Source organism: Narcine bancroftii, chromosome 5 (genome assembly GCF_036971445.1).
Source record: "Narcine bancroftii isolate sNarBan1 chromosome 5, sNarBan1.hap1, whole genome shotgun sequence".
Classification (NCBI taxonomy): domain Eukaryota; kingdom Metazoa; phylum Chordata; class Chondrichthyes; order Torpediniformes; family Narcinidae; genus Narcine; species Narcine bancroftii.
The window spans coordinates 67,589,096-67,617,079 of NC_091473.1; the positions used below are offsets into that span (position 1 = coordinate 67,589,096).

A 27,984-nucleotide genomic window follows, 5' to 3' on the forward strand; every position below is an offset into this window, starting at 1 on the left:
CTGAACCCTGCCAAAGTGGTCCCTAAACATCATCCACTTTATTTTTGTGCTTTCTCCCATGAACATCTGTTCCCAATTTACTCTCCCTAGTTCTTACCTTATCCCATCATAATTAGCTCTTCCCCAATGAAATACTTCCTTATTTTGTCTGCTTTTATCCATGTCTATAGCTATGCTAAAGCTCAGGGAGTTGTGGTCACTCTCACTGAAATGCTCCCCCACCGAGAGGTCTGTCACCTGACCAAGTTCATTACCTAGTATTAGATTCAGTATTGCCTCTCCTCTAGTTGGCTGATCCACATACTGTGGCAAGAATCCTTTTTGGACACAGCTGATAAATTCTGCCCCATCTCTCTACCATCAGTAAGGAGCCTGAAGATGAACACCCAGTGTTACAAAAATAGCTTCTTCCACTCTGCCATCATGGATCATTGAGACTCAGCTCTAGTTCTGGTCATTCATCTGCAATGCTACTGCTCAATCTTCCATCAATCTGGCTGCAACCACAAGAACATTACATCCCATTATCAGGTTACCACCAAGGTGCAGCATAAGGGTGAATTGCTTATGTGATAGTCCATCTGATAAATTCCATTTCACATTTCTACAAAAGGCTTGGATCAATTTAAAATGTCACAAAAATCTGTTTTCACCCAATATCTTGAAGGAAGTGCACAGAGAAGCAATGTCAAGGGAGTAAAGAATATAGGAACATGACATATTTCATTGCCTTTCCTCCATGTAATCTTTACCTTAAATTTAAATTTAATGAATGCACTGAGACCAGATATATTGCAGTGGTGACCATTCTGTTTGTAACCTGCAATAATAGAGCCCAAAACAAAAAAGGAACTAGTGTGAGAGAAAGAGTTTTCTGACAATTATGTTTAAAGTAGTCAGGGGCAAAGATTTTAACCAAATATTTATGCAGATTCTTGTGTCGCGTTTAATACACAAATGTGCTGGAGAAACTCAGCAGGTCACACTGCATTCACAGTAAGTAAAGGGTAAGCAACGTTTCGGGCCCAAGCCTTGGTCAGAAAGAAAATTGGGCAGGAGCCTGAATAAAATGGTGGGAGAAGGGAAGAGGTAACTCTGCATTTTTGTACTGTTTCTTATTGTTATAGTTTGTCTAAGATATCTACTGGTCTTTCCACGAAACAGCCTCTGTCACTGCATTTTCAGTACATGTGACAATAAACTTAAATGTACGCGAGGAAGCTTATATTGCAAGAATCCTTCCCAAGAATCTGCATTATACAGAGTAATGCACCAAATACTGAATATGAAATTCAAATCATCCACATCTTTCAGGAATGTGAAATAAGAGTAAATAGTACCTGTACTTGAGATGCAGTGATTCAATGGAATAAGTGGTTTTTTTCTTGGTATCAGTACCGCAAAGCCCAATGATGTGGCCATTTGCCTAGTCCTGCAGACTACCCTGTATTTGGAAGGAGCCACTGAAGATTTGAACTCACTGATCTCCATCCCTTGAACTGGTGATGGTCAAGGTATTGAACATTTGGCCTGTACCGCACTTTCTTTGTGTTTGACTATTTGAAATGGTGACCTTTAATTAGCAAGTTTGCAAATGTGCACAATCTCACTCCTGCCCTGTTTTCTGAGGACCTTCTCAGGACTCAAAGCTGCACTCTTGTAACTTGGTGATGCCTTGGTTGAGCACGAGTCTTTCTGCTCTCGCCAACACAAAGCAAGCCAACTGTCTAGGTAATACATCAGTTGCAAGTGTAAAAACTTCAAGTAGACCTCATTTTGTAAGCTTTCTTGTTGGAAGATGAACACTTTGACAAAAGCGAGTAATCCTCATGAGCACAGCCTGCTGATAATAAAGTTGGTTCAGTTTTGCTTTTTATAAAGTGAGCCACTTTTCAAAAAGATTTCAAATCTTTCAAAAAGATTAAGTCAGAGAACCCTTTCTCCAGATATATCCTTTATATCATCAGAAGGTGTCAACCTTTTTTCTCATCTGAAAACTGGACAGACCTTTTGTGGGCCACCCTTGTGCAAGATCATTGAATCTTTTATTGTATATCCCGTGAAGAATGTAAAGTGGGTCCATGAAAATTACTGCTGACACCCGCCTCCTCCTCAAGCTCTTCTACCTCTTCCTTCTCAATCTTGATGGACCTCACTCAAAGGCAATCTACCTCCTTTGTGATTAGCTTGTGGAGCTGCCATTATAGCACAATGACCTCAGGACAATGCCCCAGAACAAACTCCCACTGAGGGCTTGTAAATAGATCCCTTGTCTCCTTTCAAAATCGAGCCATGGGGTTATATCTTAGTGCTCAATCCAGTTCTCTGAAACAGATTTGATCAACGTTGCTTGTTCCTGTGGGAGCTTGTGTTGAATCTGGCAGCTGGGTGTAATTTATGATAACAGTCAATAAACATGAAGAGTATTTCAAAGCCTGTAAACTTTTTGGAACGACTTCGATCGTGAAAGGCACTTGGTAAATACAAATCTTACTCTTTGAAATGCTACTGATTACATCTCAAGGTCCAAACAAAAACCACTCCCCGGCCCTGTTCAGACGTAAGGAGGTTATCATTGGGAAAGTGCCAGGAACTATTTCTGAATTCTTTCTTGTGTTGTGAGCTGTCACATTTTTTCCCCTTTCAAAAGTCTCATGGGAATCCCCAACCATCTCCATTGATAATCCTTGTCATCAAATTATCCTTCATTCTCCCAAAGTTCCTGGAACCATTTTACTTTTTAATAAAATAGCAGTTTAATACTTCTCCTGCCACACTAAACCTGGCACTTTCCCTTGGGGTCAGGCTGTGAACAGCTTAGACTGATTAGGTCTGTTGGCCTGTTGTTCACGATTCCAAGCTAAAATGAAATTGGGCAGTTTCAGCTGTGTCTAAGTAGGCTTTGAGCCCACAACACCAAGTGCCTCACTTGGAACTAGAGGGGCAGTCACGCTCAGGGTAACTTTGAAATGGAAACTTGGCACTCACTGGAGCAGTGGAACATGCTTTTTCCAGAGGCTGTGGCTCATTGTTAGAACACCATTGACAAAAACTTACTCTGATGTGGGTTAAAAGTGAATAGAACTGCTCAGAAGCTCTTTTCATTGACTTTGTTCATTGCATGATTTAATCCATGAGCCTGGAAGGAGATATTTTCCTGGGATTGACTGGCCAGATTAAACCACAATAACATTAATAACATAGAAAATGCAGCCTCAGCACCGAAACTTCACAATCAGCATGTTGGAGATGGTCGATGATAGCACTGGGTGCATTACCTGGCAGTGACTAACCCTCACTCTGAACAGCACAGAACCTCATGGTTACGAACAGCACCTAGAGAACACTACAGCACAGTACAGGCTCTTTGGCCTATGGAAACCTTCTCCACAACAATCTAATCGTTCCTCATCTCATACCCATAACCCTCTATTTATCTTACATCCATGTGCCTATCTAAAAGTCCTTTGAACTCTTTACAGTTATACCAGCCTTCACCACCATGCCCAGGAATGCATTCCAGGCACCCACCTCTCTGGGTAAAACTGCCTCTGACATCTTCCCTGAACTTTCCTCCACTCACCTTAAACAGAAGTCCTCTGGTGTTTGCTATTGTCACCACAGGAAAAAGATGCCAGCTGTCCACCCTATCTAAGACCCCCTTAATCTTATATAAAACAATCAAGTCACCTCTCATCCCTCGTCTTTTGTTCCACTACTATTAAAACGCCTCGACCCAGGAACTTGTGTTTCAACAGGCTAGATCTCAGATGCTGGAGTGGAGACAAGGTCTGCTTCCAAAATCTTGGAGCAGTTCAATTAAGTCATGGCTATTTTGCTGCTTAATTGCCTTGGATCCCTTTCAATGAAAGAGATGAGAAAAGGAGACCAAATGTTTGGCTGCATTTCCAATGAAAGAGATAGGAATAGGAGGCCAGATATTTGGCTGCATTTGTTTGCTTGCTTACCTCTGACTGGGTGTCAGTGGCAGCCGCGTCTCTCTGCAGGTTTGTGCCAAGATCAGTCATCTCTTTCTTTGAGCTGCCAAGAGAAGATGTGTGGTTGTCCTCCATCTTGCTCTGCACCTTTTTGACGTTGTCCACGATGAGCTGATCACTGTTTGCAGTTAGTGTCTGGAGAGAAAGGGAGATTGGTTAACCAGTGTGAAGCCCACTCTGCCTCATGTACTCCTTGCTGCTGTTCTTTGATTGGCCCTTTTATTGTTGGGTTTCACTGAGATTGTATCAGTAATTTCAAAACCATACAAGTATATAAAGCATTCTTCCCATTAAATAAATAACAATTGGCATCATTTTGCCCTTCCTTGTTGCTCACCCATAATTGATTAAATTTATGTAATTCCTGTCACAGCTTGCCATGTTAGTATTTAAACTATTGATCTCTGAATTCCCAGATTTTCGCCAAAACACAGAAATACTGGAGGAACTCAGCCAGTCTCGCAGCATCCACAGGAGGTAAATATGTATTACCAGTGTTTCAGGCCTGATGTTCATTATATTGTACTGCTCTTCATGAGGCAGTAGAACCATTAAATAACCTGGAGATAAGTTCATCAGGACCTGCTGAACTGTTTAATATTCAACCTTCATCAACACCACATACACACAAGTAATCATCTCTTCTCCAAGACTCCCCTTCTTCTCAAGCATCTGTCTGTTTACAGTGATTAGAACCATCTGTTTAGTCCTCCAGTTATGGTTGTTATTTTCGACATGGTCAATGAATTCTCCAGTCTTATGGGAAAATCTGCAGTTCAATTAAGACATGGTAGAATGGAGGTTTACATCAAAGATCTCCAGGTTATGTTGGCAAGGATGGAAGTTTACTCCATTTCTTCAACAAAGCTATCTCAATCAGCATTAGTAAAACAGATTACATGGTTGTTTATCTCCAATGGGCCTTGAGTACAGAAGGAAAGAGTGAAATTGGAGTGAAAGATCTGATTACCCAATTATTATAAAGGAATAAGATGATAAAAATCAATGTTCAAGGCTGATAATCAGTACACTTGCTGACAGGTTGGCCATAGACAAGCCCTATTCATGCTCCTGTAAACATTGGTGCAGAGCACGGAAAGGATGTGAGGATGATAACAGGTTATGGTTTCTCTTTAAATTGCCGATTAGGTACGAATGGGAAGCAGACACTTTGTACCCATCTACTTGGTAAGGACAGTTTTGAAAATCCCAAAAAAAACCTGCAGATGGTGGAAATATGGATAAGAACAGAAACGCAGACTTAGCAGAACAGACAATGTCTGTGGGAAAGAGAAACAGAATGAATGTTTTAGGTCCATGACCCTTTGTCAGAACTGAGAAAAGAAGTTTGAAATTGCAGAGAAAGTGCAGGAAGGATGGCTTGAGGACATGAATAATATTTGAGATCAAATAAGTTAAGGGGTGTTTTACTTGATCTGGTGTCAACAAGGCATCATTGATGCAGAGTTGCAGCTCAAGGAGGCTTCTCTGCACCATGGTCACCTCAAAGCCCAGGCAGTGCTTTGGTTTAGGATTTGATTTGACACACAGTACCACTTATAGCTCATTACACACCCAGTGCTGCAATGGAATAACATCAAATGGGAAAGTCTGTAGATTATGTAACTGTCATGCAAAACACAAAAGTGCTGGAGAAACTCAGCAGGTCATGCAAAATCTTTTTAATTTTTTAAAATTGAGACATACAGCACAGTAACAGGCCATTTTGGCCCACGAGTCTGGGCCTCCCAATTAACCTACACCCCTGGCAAGCTTTGAACAGAGGGAAAAAACCGGAGCACCCAGAGAAAACCCACGCAGACACAGGGAGAACATACAAACTCTTGACAGACAACGTGGGATTCTATCGCTGGCACTGTAAAGGCATTGCACTCACTACCACACCAAACATTTATAGGTATCTGCACGAATATCATTTTCAATTTTTGTCCTCAGGTTTCTGCAGTGGGGCTGAAATTCATAACTTTTTGATTTAGAAGTGGAATGTTACCAGCTTGCATGTGAGGAACTGTTTGTGTTAACGTCCATCAGTCTGAGCCCTGATCAATGTCAGCAGTGGGTGATTGAGTTGGAAGCATATTCAGAAACAACTAACTCTTATTTCTATCAAGAAAGACATTGCCACTGAACTTAAAATGTGGACTTGCTTCCAAAGTATATTTCTGTTCTTCTGTTTCACCTTGTAACTAAGCCTCTCTGTTCATTCTGTACATAGGATCTGTGGCTAGCAATGAGGTAAGGGGCTATGACAGCTAGTTGTCTCAGCCAGGGAATAACAAGCAGGGAGTAGATCATAAGCTCTATTCACACACCCTGACAGAGACTGAACAACAAAAGAGTTTATCTTGTTAACTGACATAATTCAGTTGCTGCAATGATGCAATGGATGGGCAATGGACCCAAAGGATAACCAAGTTCAAAAATTAGCCTTTTTTTCAAACATATATATTCCAAGGCAGGAGAAATATGGGCTTCTTTAATTTGAAACAGATTTTAGTGTCCACTCACTAACCAATTGTTGTAAACCATTAAAGTGAGTTGATTAATACTTGGTCTAATTCTACATTTCTTAATAATTCCAAATGGTAATTTTTAGCCAGAGACAGATGGTCAGTCGCAGTTGAGGAGGTATGAAGTTGCTCAGCAACATATGGACTTGTTGTTCGCTCTGTGTTCTACCTCCCACTTTCTTCAAACACAGCCAGGGTTTGATTTATGGAAGGCTCGGGCACATTTGTAGAAACAGCTGCTTGTATTATTCAGGAGGGAAAGTATTTGCAGAGAGACCAAATTGTAAAACAGGTTTCCACCTGTTAATGTATCAAACACATATTGAAGCTTGATTAGTTTGCATTAAATTTGTCTGAATCTTTTTACACTTTCCTCCTGTCACCCAAGGTAATTCTCTACAGTTGGTGTTAAATCAAAACAAAATCTTTTTAAATTACTTTTAAAAAATTAGTAATTTCATTGATTCCACTTGATCTTTCTTTAATTTTTATCTGATGATGTCCAAGAATGTTGCCAGGACTCGAGTGTCTGGAACAAGCTGCCAGAGAAGGTGAATGGGCAAGTACAATTGCAATGTTTAAGAAAAAATTGAACAGATACATGAATACGGTGGGTTCAAAACCATATACTCCAAATGCAAGTGGGTGAGACTGCTGAGGATAGGGCATTTTGGTCATTGTGGGCAAGTTGGGCTAAAAGGCCTGTTTCCATGCTGTGTGACTCTTGTGTCTCTATCACAATCTATAACTTCAGTAGGCCCTTCATATTCATTGTAATTGTGACTGGCTTTTGTGTTAAAATGTGATATTTCAAATCAAGACACTCTAATTGGAATATAAAATATTGTGACAAATAAGAAGGTCATGAGAATTTAACACCTCAGGCAAGAGGAGCAAAATATATGTTACAAAAAAATACTTTCTTGAAATTACCAGGTGTTTGATTCAGGTTTTAAGACAGCCAGTGTTTTACTTATAATAGTATTGTAACTATTATAATAATCCTGTTACAGTACTTTATTTCTTCTGAATATTTTATTAAAAGTTCTACCATGTTGCCATTTACAATTTTGAAGGCCAATGTCATGAAATTAATCAATCTTTCACAATGGTCTACTGTGGAATTACAAGGAAGTTTCGGCAAAATGGGAATTGTGAGAAATTATATCAGAAGTGTTTTAATTAACATTTTAAAACTAGCAGTTTTATCATATTGATATTTCACTTTGAGTATGCTTTGGGTTGCAATTAAACATTAAGATTTTTTTGGGAATGTAGCATGCAAAATCCCTTGTTCTTAAGTTTCATGAAAATATGCAGGATTCCATAACCTACCATCATTGAAAATGAGCAATAATCCTTTCCTGGTCATTACAAAATGGAGTATTTATTCATGAAATCTTGTGCTCAATGCAAAAAGTGGCTTTTTTAAAAATATATGCTAACAATTGTATGATCTGATGAAGTGCTATTGTCAATGAAACAATCCTCTCAATGTGTGAAATTGGAAGACATCATACAATAATACAGGTGGAGCTGCAGGGCATCCATATAACCATATACAGCACAGAACAGGCCAGTTTGGCCCTACTAGTCCATGCTGGATCCAAATACTTCACATAAAATTTTATACATACTTAACTCAGCTTAGAATTATTTTTTTTCTATCAATACCAAGTCCAATGATCAATTATAATTTGAAAGCTGTGTACCAGTGATTCTCAACCTTTTCCTTTCCTCTCACATACTACTTTAAGTAATCCCTATGCCATCAATACTCTATGATTAGTAAGGAATTGCTTAAGGTTGTATATGAGTGGGAAGGGAAGGTTGAGAATCACTGCTCTAGACCCAATTGTTACTGAAATATTTTGCTTGAGAAAAATTGTCACTGGCCCATTTCCTCTGGAGTTATGAAACCGTGCACATAACGAGTCAATTAGGTATGATTAAAACAGTGGTTTTCAAACTTTTAATTTCCACCCACATACCACCTTAAGCAATCCCTTACTAATCACAGAGCACTCATGGCTTAGGGAATACTTAAAGTGGTATGTGAGTGGAAAGAAAAAGGTTGAGAACCAGTGCATACCAAAAAACACAAGAGAATGTGTTGCAAGTACTTCCATTTATTGTTTGGGCATGTAGCTCACAATTTAATTTCTAATTGCTGATTATGTATTCCAAGCTACTGCTGAATTGGTTTGTAGGTCAGTCACTTCCAGTTCCCGAATGGCACAAGGAAGATTCTGACATTTTTTTTAGTAGGTTGGACCGAAAAAGTGAGTCAGTTAATCAAGGCAGGAAAAGACAAGGCAAGTCATTAAACAAGAAAGTAAGCACATGGGGTTGAGTGCAATACACAGAAGGGCTGGAGAAACTCAGGAGATAAGGGGGAAATCAACATTTTGGGTCTGAGCCCTTTGTCGGAAATCAGGAAAAATAGATAGACAACTAAATAAAAAGGTGGGGACAGGGTGAGGGGAGTGAGAAGAGGGAGGAAGAAGGGGAGGAGCATGCTAATAGGTAAGAGATCATAGGTGGATATACAGTAGGTGGTAGTGTCGAAGAGGAAAAAGCTGAGGTGATCAGGGGAGAAGAAAAAAGGGTAGCGCTCTGATAGGGAAAGAAAGGATTCTGAGTAGTAAGGAAAGAAAGACCGAGGGAGGGGGTTATCTGAAATTAGAGAAATCAATATTGATACCAATTGGTTGGAGATTGCCGACAGAATACAAGGTGCTCTTCCTCCAATTTGGCCACTGGGAGGTCCTTGCTCTTACGGCGGACAGAATGAAGGTACTCAACAAAAGTATCTCCTGATCTGCGTCCAGTTTCTCCTATTTAGAGGAGGCCACATTGGGAGTACAGAATACAGTAAATGACCCCTGGAGACTCACAAGTGAAGCGCTGCTTCACTTGGAAGGACTCTTTGTGGTCCTGAATGATGGTGAGAGAGGACGTGCAGGTGCAAGTGTTGTATTTCTTCTGATCACAAGAGGAAGTACCAAGGGGGCAATTGATGGGAAGGGATTAGTGGACATTGTCTAACAAAATATCAAACAGTTGTCTGATTTAAAAGTGGAAGCATGTTGGACTGGATAATTCTGTTCTTTCAGAGAAGAATAATCTGAACGTGGTGGTGAAGAGCAATGACTGTCTGAAGGTTTTGATGACAATCATCAAAGACCCTCACCACCCTACACACCCTCTGTTCTCACTGCTGCCATCAGGAAAGAGGTATCGGTGCCACAAGATTTGCACTACCAGGTTCAGGAACAGCTCCTACCCCTCCCCCATCAGACTCCTCAATGACAAGTTCAATCACGTACTCCTTTAAGGACTCTTACTTGTGCACTTTATTGATTTTCTTTTCTTTTCTCTGTATTGTACAGTCAGTTTGTTTACATTCATTATCTGTTTAAGGTTTTGCTATGTACAGTTTATTTTTTGCACTACCAATTAGTGATAATTCTGCCACGCCTGCATGACAAAAGAATCTCAGAGTTGTATGTGACATCATATGTGGACTCTGTCAATAAATCAGAAATCTGAATCAGTTCTCCTCCAGTGCAACCAAAGGATTGCTGCAGTTTCTCAGCAATTCTCTTGTCCTTTCCTCATTGAAGTGAGTGGGTGTATGGATGGGGGTGAGGGTGGTGTTTAGAAACAGAAGCAAGGAAAGATATTGTAACTGGGTAAGATGAAGTTCAGAGGAGGCTGGTTTGTAGTATTGACACCAACAGAAAACATTCAGTTAAAATGGTCTTTCTAGTTTGTTCTGAACCACATTGCAATAGAGACCAAGTTTAGATTCCGTGATGCTCACTCAGGTTTTTAACTGTTGAAGAAAACATGCCTGCTTTGACTCTTGTAGTTTAGCACATGGATACTCTGAGTTTGGTTCAGCCATATTGCCCCTGCACAAATTGGGCTGATTGAGACAATATTCTTCAAAAGTCCAGTTTATCAGGCCCCATGGAATGCTGGCCCTGTTTAAGTCTTCATCTTCAAGAGCAAGGGAGGAAGAAAATTTCCATCAACCAGTGAACACATGTCTTACCTCTTCCAGTTTTTCAATATGTTTGATGAGTTTGCTTGTTATGGAGTGCAACTTCAAGAGATCCAATCCAAAAATAGTGTCTTCTAAAAGATCCATCATGGAGGAGAACTGCAGACAAAATTGAAAGATGTTAGAAGAATGCTGAATTAAAAATATAAATCATATCCAACCTTCACAAAAACAATCACACTCCACCTGAGAGATGAGCTAGACTCATCAAAATGACACTCCTGTCTTTACCATAGCCAAAAACACATATTCAAAGACCATAAAATAACTATTTATTTAACAGTAAAAACTATTAGAAATGCTACAGCTGGCCTTGTTCAACAATATTGTAAAATGTGGCCTTAGAGTTCCATTGGATTGAAATCAGCTTGGCTGTCATACAAAATGGTTGTTTCATTGAGCACCTTTGCTTTGTCTCCTGCAATAACAGGGACTCCCAGTAGCCAACCATTTTAATTCCCCACACCAACGCATCTGTCCATGGCCTCCTGCACTGCCAAACCAAGGCTAGCCACAAATTGGAGGAATCTGGGCACTCTCAAATAAAACGGCATTAATATTAACTCCAATTACCGTTAACCCCCCGAGTCTCTCCCTTTCCCTATCCCTCTTCCCTTCATTCTATCCGCACTCCCCAACACATCAGCTTTTTTCTTTGTCTCCCACCTGTATCCATCTATGACATTTTACTTGTTAGCCAGTCCTCCTCCCCTTGTTCTTTACTCCCTCCTACCCCTCCCTCCTCCTTTTTATTCAGGCATCTATCTGGTTTTTTGCTCATACCTTAATGAAGGGTTCAGGCCCAAAACATTGGTTACCCTTAACTCTTGTGGAAGCTGCATGATCTGCTGAGTTTCTCTAGCATGTTTGTGTGTTAAACTTGGACTTGTCCTTCTGACAAAACACCATGTTGGTCACAGCAAGACTGTGTTCCAAGCATTATATCATGATCACTCCCATTGAATTAACTTCCTCCTTTGCTTCCTTGCCAGTTACGTCTTACCAGAGTTTTGTGCCCTTTCAGATTCACAAGGACTAAATATCTCGTTAGGAATAAAGTTTGGAATGGTGAAGATTGAGTTTATTGGAACAGTGGAAGCTAAGGATTGATGAAATTGAAGTTTAAAATATTGACGAGGTCAATAGGAAGGATTTGTTTTTCTCAGCAGACTATTAAAAAAAATCAGGGTAGTTAGATTTACGATAATTTGGTGAGATGGTTAGAAAGGAAGTGAGGGAATGTTTTTCATCCAGAGGCTGGTGGGGATCACGAATTCATTATGCCAACAAGAGACAGCAACCCTGATCACATTTGAAAGTAGTTGAGTGTGCACTCAAGGAACTGTGGCATGCAGAGAAAGTGGGATCAAGTTATCTTGTTTTATTTTGAGCCTCCTCCAATTATTTTCCTTTTTCCTCTTTCCCTATTTTGTGCTTGTATTCTTTTCCCTAGAACACTACATCACAGAAACAGACCCTTTGGCCCATCTAGTCTGTGCTGAACTATTATTCTGCCTCGTCACATTGACCTGCACCTGGACCATCCAAATACTGTACCTATCTAAATTTTTCTTCAATGTCAACATTGAGCCTGCTTTCACATCTGGCAGCATGTTCCACACTGTCATCAGTCTCTGCATGAAGAAATTCCCCCCAATATTCTCTTTAAACATTTCACCTTTACCTAGAACTCAGCTCCTCAGGCCCTGGAAACATTCTTGTAACTCTTCTCTGAACTCTTTCAATTATATTGATATCTGTCCTATCAGTAGGTGACCAAAACTTTTCTGCTTTTCCTTTCCTTTGTTTTCTTTTGCACCCACATAATAGATACTATGGTCCTATAATGTTATGAAATCCACCTGTTTACAATGTGAAGCGGATTTGATGTAATCTGTGTGAACACGGCTCAATCTTGTCCCCACGCAATTTTGAATTCGAGCATCAGTTCTTGGTTTCCAAACACAGCACTGTTAGCGCCATGCTGTTACAGTGCCCATGTCCCAGGTTCAACTCTGCCATTGTTTGTAAGGTGTTTGTACATTCTCCTTGTGACCTGCGTGGGTTTCCTCCAGGCACTCTAGTTGCTTCACCCATTCCAAAGATGTACGTGTATTGGGGACTGTGAGCTTGTGGGTTAAAAGGGCCTATAACTGTTCCATTTCTTTGAATTTGATTAAATTAAAATTCCTGATGACTGGATAGGTCCAGATTGGGCAGTTATTGGACTGACTCGATGCTGACCTCTCTTGGTCACTCATGCTATAGTCAAACAGAATTTGGTGCCATTGCACATGAGATGCAAGGATTGAGGGCAAGGCTAGTCCCTCAGTTCCCTCAAAGATCCTAACAAATTATTTTCTGCTGAAAACAATCCAGCAATGCTCTCAGGTTGGAAATTTCCAGCATTGTAACCCAGTGACAAAGAAGGATAACTGATGAAAGACCATCAACCTGAAATATTAACTCTATTTTACTTTTTTTACAAATGCTGTCTGACCTGCTGAATTTGAGCACCTATTTTAATTTTCCATTTTTATTGTTTGCATTCAGTGAAGTCAATTAAAATGGTGCAAAAAACCAAACTGCTGACGTCCTCCAGCAGTTCATTTCTTCCCCCCCACCCCCCCCCCCCAACCGAGTCTCTCCCTTTGAAACTCTGTCTGATGAAGATAGAATCACGCATCCAACATGTTTGCATTGAATAAGGGCATCAGAAGAACTGCAACACCCAAAGGTGCTTGCAGAAACCTAACAGGTCACAATGCATCCACAGGAAGTAAAGGGCAACCAACATTTTGGGCCTGGCCCTTCTTCAAGGTATAAACAAAAAACAGGCAGGCTCCTGAATAAAAAGGTGGGGAGAGGAGAGGAAGGGGAAGGCAGAGGAGAACAGGCTAACAGGTAAAAGATCATAGCTGGATATTGGTGGGATGGTAATAGAAAAAGCCAAGGGGTGATAAGGGAGGGGTGACTCTCTGAATAGAGGGAAGGGAATGGGGAACTGGAGGAAATGAGTCAGAGAGATAGAGAAAGAAAGAGACTCAGGGGCAGGTGCTTAACTTAAAATTGGAGAAGTCGATGCTGATGCCATCTGGTTGGAGAGTACCCAGGCAGAATATTAGGTGTTTCCCCAATTTGCGGGTAGCCTCAGTTTGAAGTTGCACAAGACCATGGATAGACATATAAATGCATGAATGGGGTGTGAAATTAAAATGGATGGCCACTGGGAGGTCCCCACTGTTGCAGCAGACAGAGCAAAAGTGTTCAACAATTCTGTGGTAACTTCTACTTCGACAACGAACCACTCAGCAACTTCAAGCTCAAAAGAACAATTTTATCTGGAGCAGCAAAACCATATTATGCACACAGAGAAGCTTGTCTTCTTCCTCTGTTGTTTCTCCTCTTACACACAGGATGGCCTCCAAGCACACAGGAAGTAAAGATGACAGACAGGAAATAAACTCCTCCCAGCCTCACTTTTTAAAAAAACAACTCGCATTACTGCACTTCTCTCCCCACTAGAATCAAACATGTCCCAAATATAAAGAAAAATGGTGTCATTAGCTTGTGTACTCCTACAACTTATAGCAACATCTCAGCAACTCTTTAATAACCCAAAAACATCCAAAAAAGTGACAGATTACACATTCAGTCTACTAAAAAACTGTCCATTCAAAGATTTAGTCTGTCAGGAGGTTTGTGAGTGCACTGTGATCTGCGCACTATGCTCAATAACTCTGCAGGCATTGCTGACGGAGGTGTTTGGGGCAGATCTGGTGTTGGAGATGTAAGAGAGGTCTGCGTGCCTGTGTGCGAATCTCTTTTCCCTTCAGAAGACCCAGACCCCTCCACCAACTCTATCTCGGGCAAAGTCATTGGGGAACACATTTCTACAATAGCCTGTCTCACCATTGGAAACTCCATGGAACTATCTGTGCTGAATATGTATGATGCAACCATACATGGTTCTGATGTCTATAGACAGCATTTTAACATCATAATTGACAGGCCCACTCTGTTTATGAATAACCCTGAGTAGCCACTGCCAATTGTTTCTCACATAAACATTGTCATCTGGTTTTACCTGTCTTTCTCACTCAAGTTGATCATGTCCCTCCTTCTGCTTTTCCTGCTTTCTCTCCACTCTTGCCTTCATGTCTAGGTGCAGCAGGTCCAATCTCGACTTGGGCCTATGCTCCATTAGCATCTCCGCTGGAGTGCACGCAGTTGTAGTCTGCAGTGTAAGGTGGTATTTAAACAAGAAACACTAAAGCCTGATGCTAAGAAGGTCCCCTATCATCCTCTTCAGGCCTTCCTTCATTGTTTGAACAGCCCACTCAGCCAAACCATTTGAGGTTGGGTGGAAAGGGGCCGTCCGAATGTGATGAATCCCATTCTGCTGCATGAGCTCACTGGTAAATGTCGGGCCATTATTAGTGACTAGAGTGTCAGGTAACCCCTGGACTGAAAACACTTACCTGAGTTTGTCTATGGATGGAATGGGCTGTAATGTTGCCCATGATGTGAGCTTCTATCCATCTGGAATGCACATCCACCATTACTAGGACATCGGTCCCAAAAAAAGGCCAGCAAAGTTCAAATGTAGCCTAGACTAGGGGCGGTCTGCCCACTCCTATGGGTGCAAAGGAGCTGCCGGTGGCATTTTCTGATTAATCTGATATTGTGTGCACTATTTTTCCTTATTCTCCAGATCCTGATCCATTCTTGCCTACCAGACAAAGAATCTTGCAAGGCTTTTCATTCAAGACATCCCTGGATGAGTCTCATGAGTTTCCTCCACAATCTTTGAAACGCCAGTGGGAGGCATGATGACCCTTGCCTCCCCCAGAAAACGCAGCCATCCTGCAGACTCAATTCCGTCTTACGTTTGGCCTAAGACCTCAGTTCCTCTCCTTCCACGATACTGGTTCGTGCTTGTAAAAGGAAAGTCTTGACTTGAGACAGGACTGAGTCCTCTCTGTCCACTGCTTTATCTAAGTCACTTTTACAGGTGTCTGTGACAGCTTTTCCAATGAAAACACAGTCCCTGGAGGTATATATGTAGTATCCTGTGTCTTAGGTAGAAAATTCAGCACATCAATGTTTGCCTTATCCCTACCTCCTCAAACCGTGCATCTTGACGCCTCACAGTTTGGCGGGCAGCAACCTCCTTTGAAGAAGACCGCAGAGCCCACCTCACTGACAAAAGACAAAGGAGGAAAAACCCAACACCCAATCCCAACCCACCAATTTTCCCTTGCAACCGCTGCAACCGTGCCTGCCTGTCCCGCATCGGACTTGTCAGTCACCAACGAGCCTGCAGCGGACGTGGACATTTACCCCCTCCATAAATCTTCGTCCGCGAAGCCAAGCCAAAGAAGAAGAACCTCCTCTGTGCACAATAGTGTACTGGTAGGCTGACAATGTGAGAGCCCATCACTACCCAAGGAAGCAGTTGAGTCTACTTCATTAAACATATTTAAGGTTCAATTAGATAGATTTTTACATTAAAAAATTAAGGGATATGGGGAAAAGGCAGGTAGGTGGAGTTGAGTCAATGATCAACCATGATCTTAGTGAATAGCAGGGCAGGCTCAATGAGCTGGATGGTCAACTTCTGTTCCTATTTCTTATGTTTTTATATATCATAGCTGAGGCTAGAGGTGGGATCATCTGATCTCACTGAACAGGCTCATCAGTGGTGTATCCATATAAATTGTAAATGCACATCCATAGAGGTTCTGATTAAAACATTTGACTGCAAAAATAATGGCCAGACCTTTGTCTAGCTGTGAATCTCCTTCTCAGCAGCCATTAGGATACATGAAGCAAGACCAATACACTTCTCTGAATGGTCCTCCATTACATGTGAGAGAACTGCCCCTACTCCATAGTGCAAGGCATCATATGAAAGGGTGATCTCCTTATCTGGGTTATAATGAACCAGTAGTTTCAGTGAGTGGAGGAGTTTTTTCAATCTTTGAAAGCTTCCTCCTGCTCTTCACTCCACTGCCACTTGGTGCTATTGTGCAATAGCTTGTACAGTCAGGCTAATAAAAATCAATTAAAAACTTGCCATAATAATTCACAATGCCAAAAAATGATTCAAGTTCCATGACACCCTTTGGACCTCCTTGTCTTCTACTGATCAGAGCCCATCAGCTGTGATCTTATGTCCCAGGTTGGTCACACTCTATGCAAGGAACACACATTTGCTGTGTTTCAATCACAGCCCTGCATCTGAGAGCCTCTTCAATACCTATTCCAAGCTCATCAGATGCTCCACCCCCATGGCCCTTGTGATCAAAATATCATCCAGATACACAGCTACATGCAGAATCCCCTGCAACAAGGTGTCTATTGTCCTTTGGAAAATGGTGGGGCTGGACCCCATTCCAAACACCAAGCAATTATATTTAAATAACCCCTTATGGTGTTAATTGACATACTCCTTTGAATTCTTGTCAAGCAGCAACTGTTGGTAAGCATGGGTCATGTTCATCTTTGTGAATAGCTTACCCCTCTCAGGGTCACAAACAGGTCATCCACCCATGGCACTTCTTAGTTAAATGTCCCTTTTATTGTCTATAGCAGATAGTAGTTATTTGTAGTTATTTGCTTAGTTCATCCTTCAATACCAAAAATAATCCACCCATTTTGCCTGTATACTTGTCTCTCTCCTGACTTGGTACACTACCACTGACTATGATCCCCATATCCTTCCTGAATATCCTTGGCATTATTAGCTAGCCACCATCTCCATGCCTTGGGCAATCTCTTGAAAGTCAGCAGTAGGGTTTTCTCCAACAAGCAGCATTGCATAGCATCATTATTAATGCCACATACAGAGTAGATCATCTAATACTGCCTCCAAAAAAAATCACAATGTTCCAATAGCTGCTAAAGTTCAGCCACAAAATTGGCTACAGACTGTGCTGGCTTCCTGAAAAGGCTGAAACTTAAACCACTAGACTTTCATGGAAGATTTCAAACTGTGGGGGTTCCCCACAAACTTGACCAATTCAGCTAATGGAATTTGTTCCAGTTTCCAATGTGTGGCTAAGTTCCTTATTAACTTGTAAGTTTTTCAAACACACCTTAGCCTTCTCAGGAACTCCACTAGAACACAGAAGTATCCCGATATTTCTTCATACTCCAACCTAACTTCATTTCCTTCCACAAATTTACTAATAATCCTAAACATGGCCATCCAAACATACAGCTCTAGTTCAAAACAGGCCAACACTTCCACAAAATCAGTTCACCTCAGTACCAAAAATATGTGGGAACTTCCAATTTGAGAAAAAAAACACTCAACAATCTCAAACTTCAAAGAACAACTTTATCTAAAGCATCAAAATCACATTATACTGGGGGGGGTGGGGTGGGGCTGGGGGGGGTGGGGGGGGCTGGGGGGGTGGGGGTGGCTGGGGGGGGTGGGGGGGGTGGGGGTGGGTAACAGGATGCAGCAAGATGACACATGTAGATTTACAAGTGTCACTTCACTTGGAACAACTGTTTGAGGCCCCAAATAGTGGTGTGGGAGCAGGTATAATATTTCTTCCAGTCACAGGGTGTATAACTTGATCCAAGTTTTTAAATTCTCAGACAAATGTAGATGGACATCTTTTTTTTAAAATAAGACTTTGAACACACCATTGTGGAATAGATGCTTCATATTAAAGGGATTCAATGAAGACTGAATTTAAAGGACCTTGCTCTCTGGTTAACTGTTTATTCACACTACCCCTTGTGAAGGCTATGAATACCCTGATAGAGTATCACCACCTTAAAAAGGAGCTTGTACAAATACATAAAAAATGAATTGGTTTAACAGGAGACTTATTTTCTGAGCTGCCAAAATAGTTCAAATATTATACTAATGATTAAAAAATATCAGTGAGAAAGAATATAGCCTACTGCTCTCTTGACTAGTTTTGATGGCAGAAAGTGGAGGATCGCCAAACACTTTGTAAAACTTTCTGTTAAGATTTCTGGGAATGGGATGCACAAAGGTGATGAAGTTACTAACATTTCCAATTCTGTATTTCTATATCTGGAAAGAAAGCCTTCATCTTGGTGAAATTTAATTTCTAACACATTTTGCTGTTTGAGAGATGAAGCTGAAATGAACAGAGTTCTTACTGCAGATTTTGATGAGTGGAGCTGTCAATGTAGAGAAGTTCAGTCTCCCATTTTTCTTTATTACTTCCATTTAAACTGGATTTTTCTAACTTCTAATTGCTCAAGTTTATTTGTCATATTATATATGGTACAGTGAGAAATGCTCTTCCAAGAGGAGTTGAAGCAGATCACCCCTAACAAGCATGCAGCCATATAAGTAGAAGGGAAAAGCACAATTTCTGAGTGTAATGCTGCGAAGTGGGGGTTGGGGTGGAAGGAAAATTTAGTGCAAGCACGGGCAGAATTGTTGTGGGGTTCATTCAGGAGTCTGATGGCTGTGGGGATGAAACTGTCTTTAAGTCTGTTGGTTGGTGTGTGCTTTCATGTTCTTGATCATTGTCCCCAAATAGGACTGTGAAGAAAGTGTCCAGGGTATGATGGATCCTTCAGTATGTTGGCTGCCTTTCCTGAGCAGTGGGAGATGTAGGTAAAGTCCTTGGAGGGGATGGGAGTTTGTGTGATAATCTGAATTATGTTCACCACCTCCCTCAGTTTCTCCTGAACTTGAGCAGAGCAGGGTTAGGATTGTGATGGATCCAGCAAGAAATGATTTTGGTGGTGTACCAGTTGAAATGTTTCAAGGATGTGGGAGATGTGATGACTTACTCAGCCTTCAAGAAAGTAGAGTTAGGTGTATGCTCTATTGACTGTTACAGATACATGGTTGGTTCAAATCAGGTCATTAGAAATGTTTCTTCCCAAGAGCTTGAAGCTACATACCATATTTGGACTTGAGCACCATTAATATGGACAAAGGTATGGACTCTATTGCTCTTCTCTAGACCTATGACCCTGATATTGAGATAAATGTTTTTATCTTGGCACGTGGCACTCAGCTTTCACTCTCCTTCTGTATTCCGTTTCATCATTATTTGAATCTAACCTGCAAGTGTGGTGTTGTTTGGTGAATTTGAAGGTGCAGTTGGAATAATATTTGTCTACACAGTCATGGATGTAGACAGAATGCAGTTTGGGACTGAATATACATCCTTGAGGGGTGCTGGTGTTCAGTGTGATTGTAGAGGAGGAGGTGTTATCTATCTTCACTGACTGCAGTCTGTTAGACAGGAAGTTAAAGATCTAGTTAAAGAGGGGGACACTGAGGGCTTAATCCAAAAATTTGTATTTCTTCAAACATTTGTTCCATTTTATCTTTGTCTGTCAAATTAAGTCAAATCCAAAGTGCATGCTCAGCTGGTAATGAAGATTCCAGTGTACTTTTTTTTTTTTTTCTTTGGCTTGGCTTCGCGGACGAAGATTTATGGAGGGGGTAAAAAGTCCACGTCAGCTGCAGGCTCGTTTGTGGCTGACAAGTCCGATGCGGGACAGGCAGACACGATTGCAGCGGTTGCAGGGGAAAATTGGTTGGTTGGGGTTGGGTGTTGGGTTTTTCCTCCTTTGCCTTTTGTCAGTGAGGTGGGCTCTGCGGTCTTCTTCAAAGGAGGTTGCTGCTCGCCAAACTGTGAGGCGCCAAGATGCACGGTTTGAGGCGTTATCAGCCCACTGGCGGTGGTCAATGTGGCAGGCACCAAGAGATTTCTTTAGGCAGTCCTTGTACCTTTTCTTTGGTGCACCTCTGTCACGGTGGCCAGTGGAGAGCTCGCCATATAATACGATCTTGGGAAGGCGATGGTCCTCCATTCTGGAGACGTGACCCATCCAGCGCAGCTGGGTCTTCAGCAGCGTGGACTCGATGCTGTCGACCTCTGCCATCTCGAGTACCTCGACGTTAGGGGTGTGAGCGCTCCAATGGATGTTGAGGATGGAGCGGAGACAACGCTGGTGGAAGCGTTCTAGGAGCCGTAGGTGGTGCCGGTAGAGGACCCATGATTCGGAGCCGAACAGGAGTGTGGGTATGACAACGGCTCTGTATACGCTTATCTTTGTGAGGTTTTTCAGTTGGTTGTTTTTCCAGACTCTTTTGCGTAGTCTTCCAAAGGCGCTATTTGCCTTGGCGAGTCTGTTGTCTATCTCATTGTCGATCCTTGCATCTGATGAAATGGTGCAGCCGAGATAGGTAAACTGGTTGACCGTTTTGAGTTTTGTGTGCCCGATGGAGATGTGGGGGGCCTGTAATCATGGTGGGGAGCTGGCTGATGGAGGACCTCAGTTTTCTTCAGGCTTTTGGCAGTTTCCGCAAAGCAGGATGTCAAGCGCTGAAGAGCTGGCTCTGAATGGGCAACTAAAGCGGCATCATCTGCAAAGAGTAGTTCACGGACAAGTTTCTCTTGTGTCTTGGTGTGAGCTTGCAGGTGCCTCAGATTGAAGAGACTGCCATCCGTGCGGTACCGGATGTAAACAGCGTACTAAATAGTGTACTATTTGATGAACAAGTAAACACTCCAGCATCTATTCCTCTCCAATTTCAACTCCGCATCTATTGGTCATGCACCACTCCACTGTTTGTGGGATCATACTGTGCATTATACAGCAACTATCTTCACCAACATGACAATAAATGGCAATATCACTCATTGCATAAGAATATTCTGAGGATAATTTTAAAATTGTGATTTTTTTTTGTCAATATTAGAAAATGACAAAAATAATTCTGTGGTAATTATAACTTGTATTATAATTGCAGTCTTGTAATAAAAAGCACTGATGACAAAAACAATGAATAAAAGTGTAGAGAGAAATGAGTTCTGCAGATCATTGAAATGAATGTAAGTATAGAAATCAGAATTTTGAATTTACTAGTATTATGGGATCAGAATTGGGATTATTACCATGAAATGTGTCACAAGATTTGTTGTTTTGTTGCAGCATTGTTGTGCTTTACAGGTACAAAAACTGCTATAAATTACATTTCTGTAAATTCACCATATAAATGAATTAGTGCAAAATAAAAAGTGAGGTCCTGTCTGTGGTTCATTGTCCATTCAGAAATCTGATGGTGGAGGGGAAGAAGCTGTTTTTGTGAAGTCAGGTGTTCATCTTCAGGCTCTTGTACCTCCTTCCTGATAAGAGGGCATGGACCTGGGTGGCAAGGATTCTTAAAGATAGTGGCTGCTTTCCTGAGACACTTCCTTGTGTAGATATCCTTAATGATGGCACTGGCATGATGGCACTGGCTGAGTTCACAACTCTTTGTAGCCTTTTCCAATCCTGTGCATTCTCTATAATGTCCCCAAGTTGAATGTTTAGAACCTGCGATGGCTGTATTTGAGGAAACATATGAATGCATTGGAAGCAGTTTGGAGAAAGCTTGCTACACCAGAGTGGCCAGGTTATGAGGAAAGGTTGTATTGGGCAAGATTTGTATTTGTTTTTTTTAAATAGGAGAGACTTTGTTGAAACATGCCAGATCCTGAGGGGTTTTGATAGAGAGGAGGGAAGGTTTTGTCTCATGAGAATGCTCAAATACCAGTATCATTTAAAAGTGAGGGCACCCATGAAATCTTTCTTCATTTTTTAAGGCTGAGGTAGATAGATTCATGGTAATCAAGCTGATGAAATGTTACTGCAGGTAGAAAAGTACATGGGGATGAGGTTAAAAACCAATCAGCTGTAATCTTATTCAATGTCAGAGCTGGCTAGAGAAGTCACGTTTCTTATATTTCCTGCCATCATCCAAGTAGCCCCCAAGAACCAAAATTCAGTGCAGAGTCAGTGAATAATCCCTCCAATCCTATTCCTTCACTCACTTCCCCGTAATATATCCTTGCTCATCTGTGCATCAGCTCCACCCTGATTCCCTTACCATTCACCCAAACATTAGAGAGAAGTGAGCATAGCCAATCAACTGGCTGCTGTTTTTTGGAAAGAAGTCACAGCAAGATCACATGAACTCTATTTTGAACTCCAAGGTTATCATCAAACCCAGAGTAGATGGCACTGTGAAGTAGCAGCATCACTATTCTGTCCCTTTGGCATAACCCTGCTCCCAACCTGTATAGACACGTCCAGTCTTGACTAAAAAAGCTTCATCCATTTAGTAATCAGGGTCATGGAGTGTGGAGAGGAAATTGGAGGTAATGAGAGAGCACTTGTTCAATGAACTGTTTCACATTTTCTATGGAAGAATTGGTAACTACCTGCAGATCTGGTATTGTGTTTGTGCAGGCATTGTCAAAGACAACAAATAATTTAAGCCTGATTTTGGAATAGGAGCAGGAGTCATCCATCTGGCCCGTAGAGCCTGCTCCGCCATTCAATAAGATCATGGTTGATCTGGCCATGGACAGATCATACCACTAATTCCCCTACTATGCAAAAATCTTTCTCACTGTATCTTAAATACATGTAATGTTGCAGCTTGTACTGCTTCCTTTAACAGGGAATTCCAGTTTCACTGCTCTCTAGAAGAAGCAGTTTCTCTTCATCTCCATCCTCAATCTGCACCCCCAAATCTTGAGGCTATGTTCCCTCATTCTAGTCTTGCCTTCCAATGGCAACAACCTCCCATGCTGCTCTCTTTTCTATTAGTTTCACAATTTTATATGTCTGAAAAGATTCTCCCCTCTTCTTTCTAAACTTCAGAGAGGAAAGTTGCAGGTGATTCAATCTCATCAACTCATTTCTGGAACCTCCTCTGTACTGTTCCCAAATAAGGCTTCCAGAATTGCACTGTACTCCAGATGCAGCAGAACCTCCCTGCTCTAAAAGATACTCCCTCTTGCAATGAAGGCCAAGGTCTCATTTGCCTTCTTGATAACTTGCTGCACCTGCAACCTACCTTTTTGCAATTCACACACAAGCACTCTGAAGTCTATCTGAATAACAGCATGCTGCAATCTTTCACCAGTTAAGTAATAATCACATCTATTTTTACTTTCAAAATAGTTACCTCACACTTAGTAACATTGTACTCTATCTGCCATATCCTTGACCACTGCCTATTCATATCTCTCTTCATGATCTGCACAATTTGCTTTTTCACTTAATTTAGTTTCATCTGCAATCTTAAATACAACATCTGGTGTTGTCATCCAAAACATTTATATCTATGTGAACAGATGCAGGCCTAGCACCAATGACTCTGGCACCTCACTAGGCACTGATTGGTAGCCAGAGAAATACCCATTTACCCCAACTTTCTGCCTTCTATTAGTTAACCAATCTTCTATCCATGATCATAAATTTCCCTCCACTGCATGCCTTACGGAAATTCACCATTTTATTCGAGCAGCTACACCATTCATCTCTGTGAGGCTGTAACAGATGTCGAAACAAATAATTTCATGAGTATTGTGTTTGGTTGACCTTTCCCTCATTTAGATCAGAAATAAAGGAATAGTGGGTTATATTACTCCAGCATCCAGTTCCAAACTCCAGTCTTGGCTGAAATATTATGAAGTTTAAGGTGCAATTAATCACTAATTAACCATTCAAGTTAAATAGCTATGGACAATCATGTTTTGCCTCTTGTAAGAGACTATTGCCTGTAAACTTATCATCTATCTTGGAGTCAGTTCATCACCTTGATTACACTCTGGCCCTGCACTGACCAGAAGACTTGCTCTACACAACTTGGCTGAAAGCCAGGGAGATTACAACCCCCAAAATCTTGAAATAATGCAAAGCATTCCCATGAATTCCTTACAAAGAAATGGATTGCTAACATCAGCATGGTTAGTGTGACCCAATATTACAGCACCAACAATCTGGGTTTGAATCCACCACTGAGTTTGTATGTCTTCCCTTTGACCTCTGGGTGCTCAGGTTTCATCCCACCTTCCAAAAACGTTCAGAGTTGGTGAAATTGGACACCACAGGTTTCATGACCCTTCAGGGCCTTCTACTCTGCTGTATCATTGAAATAAAAATAATAAAATCCTTCCATTGATGGCACAAAGCAAACTCAAAGAAGCAAAACAAAACTCCAGTTGAATGACTTCCAGTAAAAAAAGCCTTTTGCAGCTGTCAAAGTTCAAATGGAACACAAGGATGCCAGAGAATGAAACATCCCTTTGCATGGTTCCAAATGTGTCTGCTTGGACTTTATTCATGTTTTCATGCTCCAAATATTTAATTAGAACCCACAAAAGGATTGTGGTTGGATTTATGGAGACCTTGCTGAGAAATTAGTACATTTAGAGTCTATATATTAGCAAATTGATCCTGGGTTCTTTCAGCTTACTGCTTTTTTTCCTTCTGTTTCCCTCTTCTGAAGAAAATCACCACTGTTTTAATGCCTCGCCCAATGCAGCACTGCTGTTGTTGAGTGAATAATTGAATGTGGATGGTCTTCTTGCTCACTAGAGTACAGTATTGCCCTGGAAAAGGCATTGCTGAGAATAGGAGTTCTAGCTGTTTGTTTCTAATGTTTGTTTTCTATTCCATTTCAGAGGAGCCCTGACATTTGTGACCAGCAGAGGCCAGTTCACTCAGTAGAAACTCTCGGACTTTCCTGTTTCATCCTGGACAACATTAAAAATTTGATTTGCACCAGTACTGGGAACATGGAACATACTGAAAATTAATTGTCAGTCAGATGAGTTTGACCTTCCATGTCTGAAAATGTACCTCACCTGTGAATCTGATCTTCTGGTTTGATTGTGGATTAAAAACACTGGGAATACATGTTCTTTTGTTTGACCACCTGAACTTTTTCTTCTTCCAAGAAATTGATCATGAATCTTTTCACAAAAAGTTTGCAGAGCTATTTTTGATGTGCTTGTCTGGAGCAGATTATAATTCCTGAACCACGAAGCTTGCAGACCTGGACAGAAGAGCTTGAAGCCAATTTCACATTTTAATTTGTGCTGCATCTGTTGTGGCACAAACATTTTAACTCTTGTTTTTTCAGACCTGCATTTGTTCAGATGAATATTTTAAATACTCAGTCATTCACACCAAAGGCAACTGTCGCAAATTAAACGCACTGAACCTGCATTGGAAATAAAAAACAAACTGCTGGAGAAACTCAGCAGGCTTAGCAGGCATCTGTGGGGATGGGGAAGGAGGAAGAGAGCAAAGGAACTGTTGATGCTTCCAGTGGAGCCTCTGCATCAGATCTCAAACTCTGTGTGTGATTTTCCCATCCCTTGTCAAGTTTCACCTCCTTTCACCACATCCTGACATGTGGAACTGTGTTATGAAAGTCTCCTCTGGCCATATGATCTTCATTTTAATCTTGACAGGCACACATTTTTGTGGCCTTGCTGCCCTGACTCAATAAGTGAGCCAGACTTCTTTTTGAGAATGGAGACATTCACCAATCTAGGGCTGTAGATAATGCAGAAGTGTGAATTTGACATTATTCCACAGGGGTTTGATTAAAAATTATCAAGTACAGCAAATTAGGGGGGCGTGGCAAGATGGTGTAGAGCAGGGGTGTCAAACTCAAATTCACGGAGGGCCAAAATTAAAAACTTGGACTAAGTCGTGGGCCAAACTAAATATTTATTGAAAATTTTCAACAACATCTGCCTGTTTTCTCTTCTTTCAACATATGTAATGTTAAACCTTTTCTTATTAAAATAAATGTTTAATAATAGTTTTAGTTAAACTCTTTCCAGAAGAAGCATCAACAAATGAGAAATAAAATATTCAATAAATAATATTTCTCTATAGCCTTTAAGCTCCTTTTAAATTTTTTTTTTACAAGCCAACAAGTCAAAAAAATAACAACTTGCTTCAATGACAAACGGGTTTGTCTTTTAAAATGATGAACATATAGTCTGCCTCCCACCTGTCTTGAAAGGTCCTGTTTTCTGTCTTTCGTTTGGCCATTTTTCGTAAGGGGTTTATTACATGTGAGTTGGGCGACAGGTCACAGATGCTAATGAAAGTAAAGAGAGGAGGTGGGGGTGATTAGCGGGCTGACGGGCCGGCGCCAACGCATTTGCAAAGCATTCTGGGATTTGTAGTATTAACAGTGCATGCGCTATACTGGCACGGTGGCCAGCGGGACAGCTCTAATACAAATTTGATATGATCTTGCGGACCAAATATAATTATATCACGGGCCAAATTTGGCCCGCGGGACTGAGTTTGACATGTGTGGTGTAGAGTCTAGACGTGCAATCTCGACCTCTCTGGCCAGACTTTTAAATACCTGTTTTTTAACCCTTTCTTTTCAAGTTTAAACTTTTAAAATTTTAGTTTAAAGTATTAAGGAGTTATTATGGCCACTAATGGTAAAAAGACTAAACCTAAAGTTCATAACCTCTCTTCTCTTTTCTTTGGCTTGGCTTCGCGGACAAAGATTTATGGAGGGGTAATGTCCACGTCAGCTGCAGGCTCGTTTGTGGCTGACAAGTCCGATGCGTGACAGGCAGACACAGTTGCAGCAGTTGCAGGGGAAAATTGGTTGGTTGGGGTTGGGAGTTCGGTTTTTCCTCCTTTGCCTTTTGACAGTGAGGTGGGCTCTGGGGTCTTCTTCAAAGGAGGTTGCTGCCTGCCGAACTGTGAGGTGCCAAGATGCACGGTTTGAGGCAATATTAGCCGACTGGCGGTGGTCAATGTGGCAGGCACCAAGAGCTTTCTTTAGGCAGTCCTTGTACCTCTTCTTTGGTGCACCTCTGTCTCGGTGGCCAGTGGAGAGCTCGCCATATAACACGATCTTGGGAAGGCGATGGTCCTCCATTCTGGAGACGTGACCTACCCAGCGCAGTTTGATCTTCAGCAGCGTGGATTCGATGCTGTCGGCCTCTGCCATCTCGAGTACTTCGATGTTATAGATGAAGTCGCTCCAATGAATGTTGAGGATGGAGCGGAGACAACGCTGGTGGAAGCGTTCTAGGAGCCGTAGGTGATGCCGGTAAAGGACCCATGATTCGGAGCCGAACAGGAGTGTGGGTATGACAACGGCTCTGTATATGCTAATCTTTGTGAGGTTTTTCAGTTGGTTGTTTTTCCAGACTCTTTTGTGTAGTCTTCCAAAGGCGCTATTTGCCTTGGCAAGTCTGTTATCTATCTTGTTGTCAATCCTTGCATCCGATGAAATGGTGCAGCCGAGATAGGTAAAATGGTTGACCATTTTGAGTTTTGTGTGCCCGATGGAGATGTGGGGGGGCTGGTAGTCATGGTGGGGAGCTGACTGATGGAGGATCTCAGTTTTCTTCAGGCTGACTTCCAAGCCAAACATTTTGGCAGTTTCCTCAAAACAGGACGTCAAGTGCTGAAGAGCTGGCCCTCATCGTACATGAATTCCTCAGACTTGACATTGACATAGCCGCTCTCAGTGAAGTCCGCCTTGCAGATGTAGGCAGCCTCCAAGAACGCGGCGCGGGCTACACACTCTACTAGTCTG

At 41.5% G+C, this 27,984-nt stretch overlaps 2 protein-coding genes across 2 annotated transcripts in view; one reads left to right on the plus strand and one right to left on the minus strand.

Moving 5' to 3' along the window:
* The window catches only part of atf6 (activating transcription factor 6), a 462,472-nt gene extending 437,167 nt beyond the window's left edge, over window positions 1-25,305 (plus strand). The window contains exons 18-19 of the transcript XR_011357594.1: window positions 4,415-4,475; window positions 25,076-25,305. The gene's annotated coding sequence lies outside the window, so the exon portion shown is untranslated. The remainder of the gene's footprint in view (window positions 1-4,414; window positions 4,476-25,075) is intronic.
* The window catches only part of LOC138763475 (olfactomedin-like protein 2B), an 88,261-nt gene that overhangs the window by 50,671 nt on the left and 9,606 nt on the right, over window positions 1-27,984 (minus strand). The window contains exons 3-4 of the mRNA XM_069937691.1: window positions 10,590-10,697; window positions 3,969-4,133 (exon numbers count right to left, since the gene is read on the minus strand). Of these exons, the coding sequence (XP_069793792.1) occupies window positions 3,969-4,133; window positions 10,590-10,697 (273 nt within the window). The remainder of the gene's footprint in view (window positions 1-3,968; window positions 4,134-10,589; window positions 10,698-27,984) is intronic.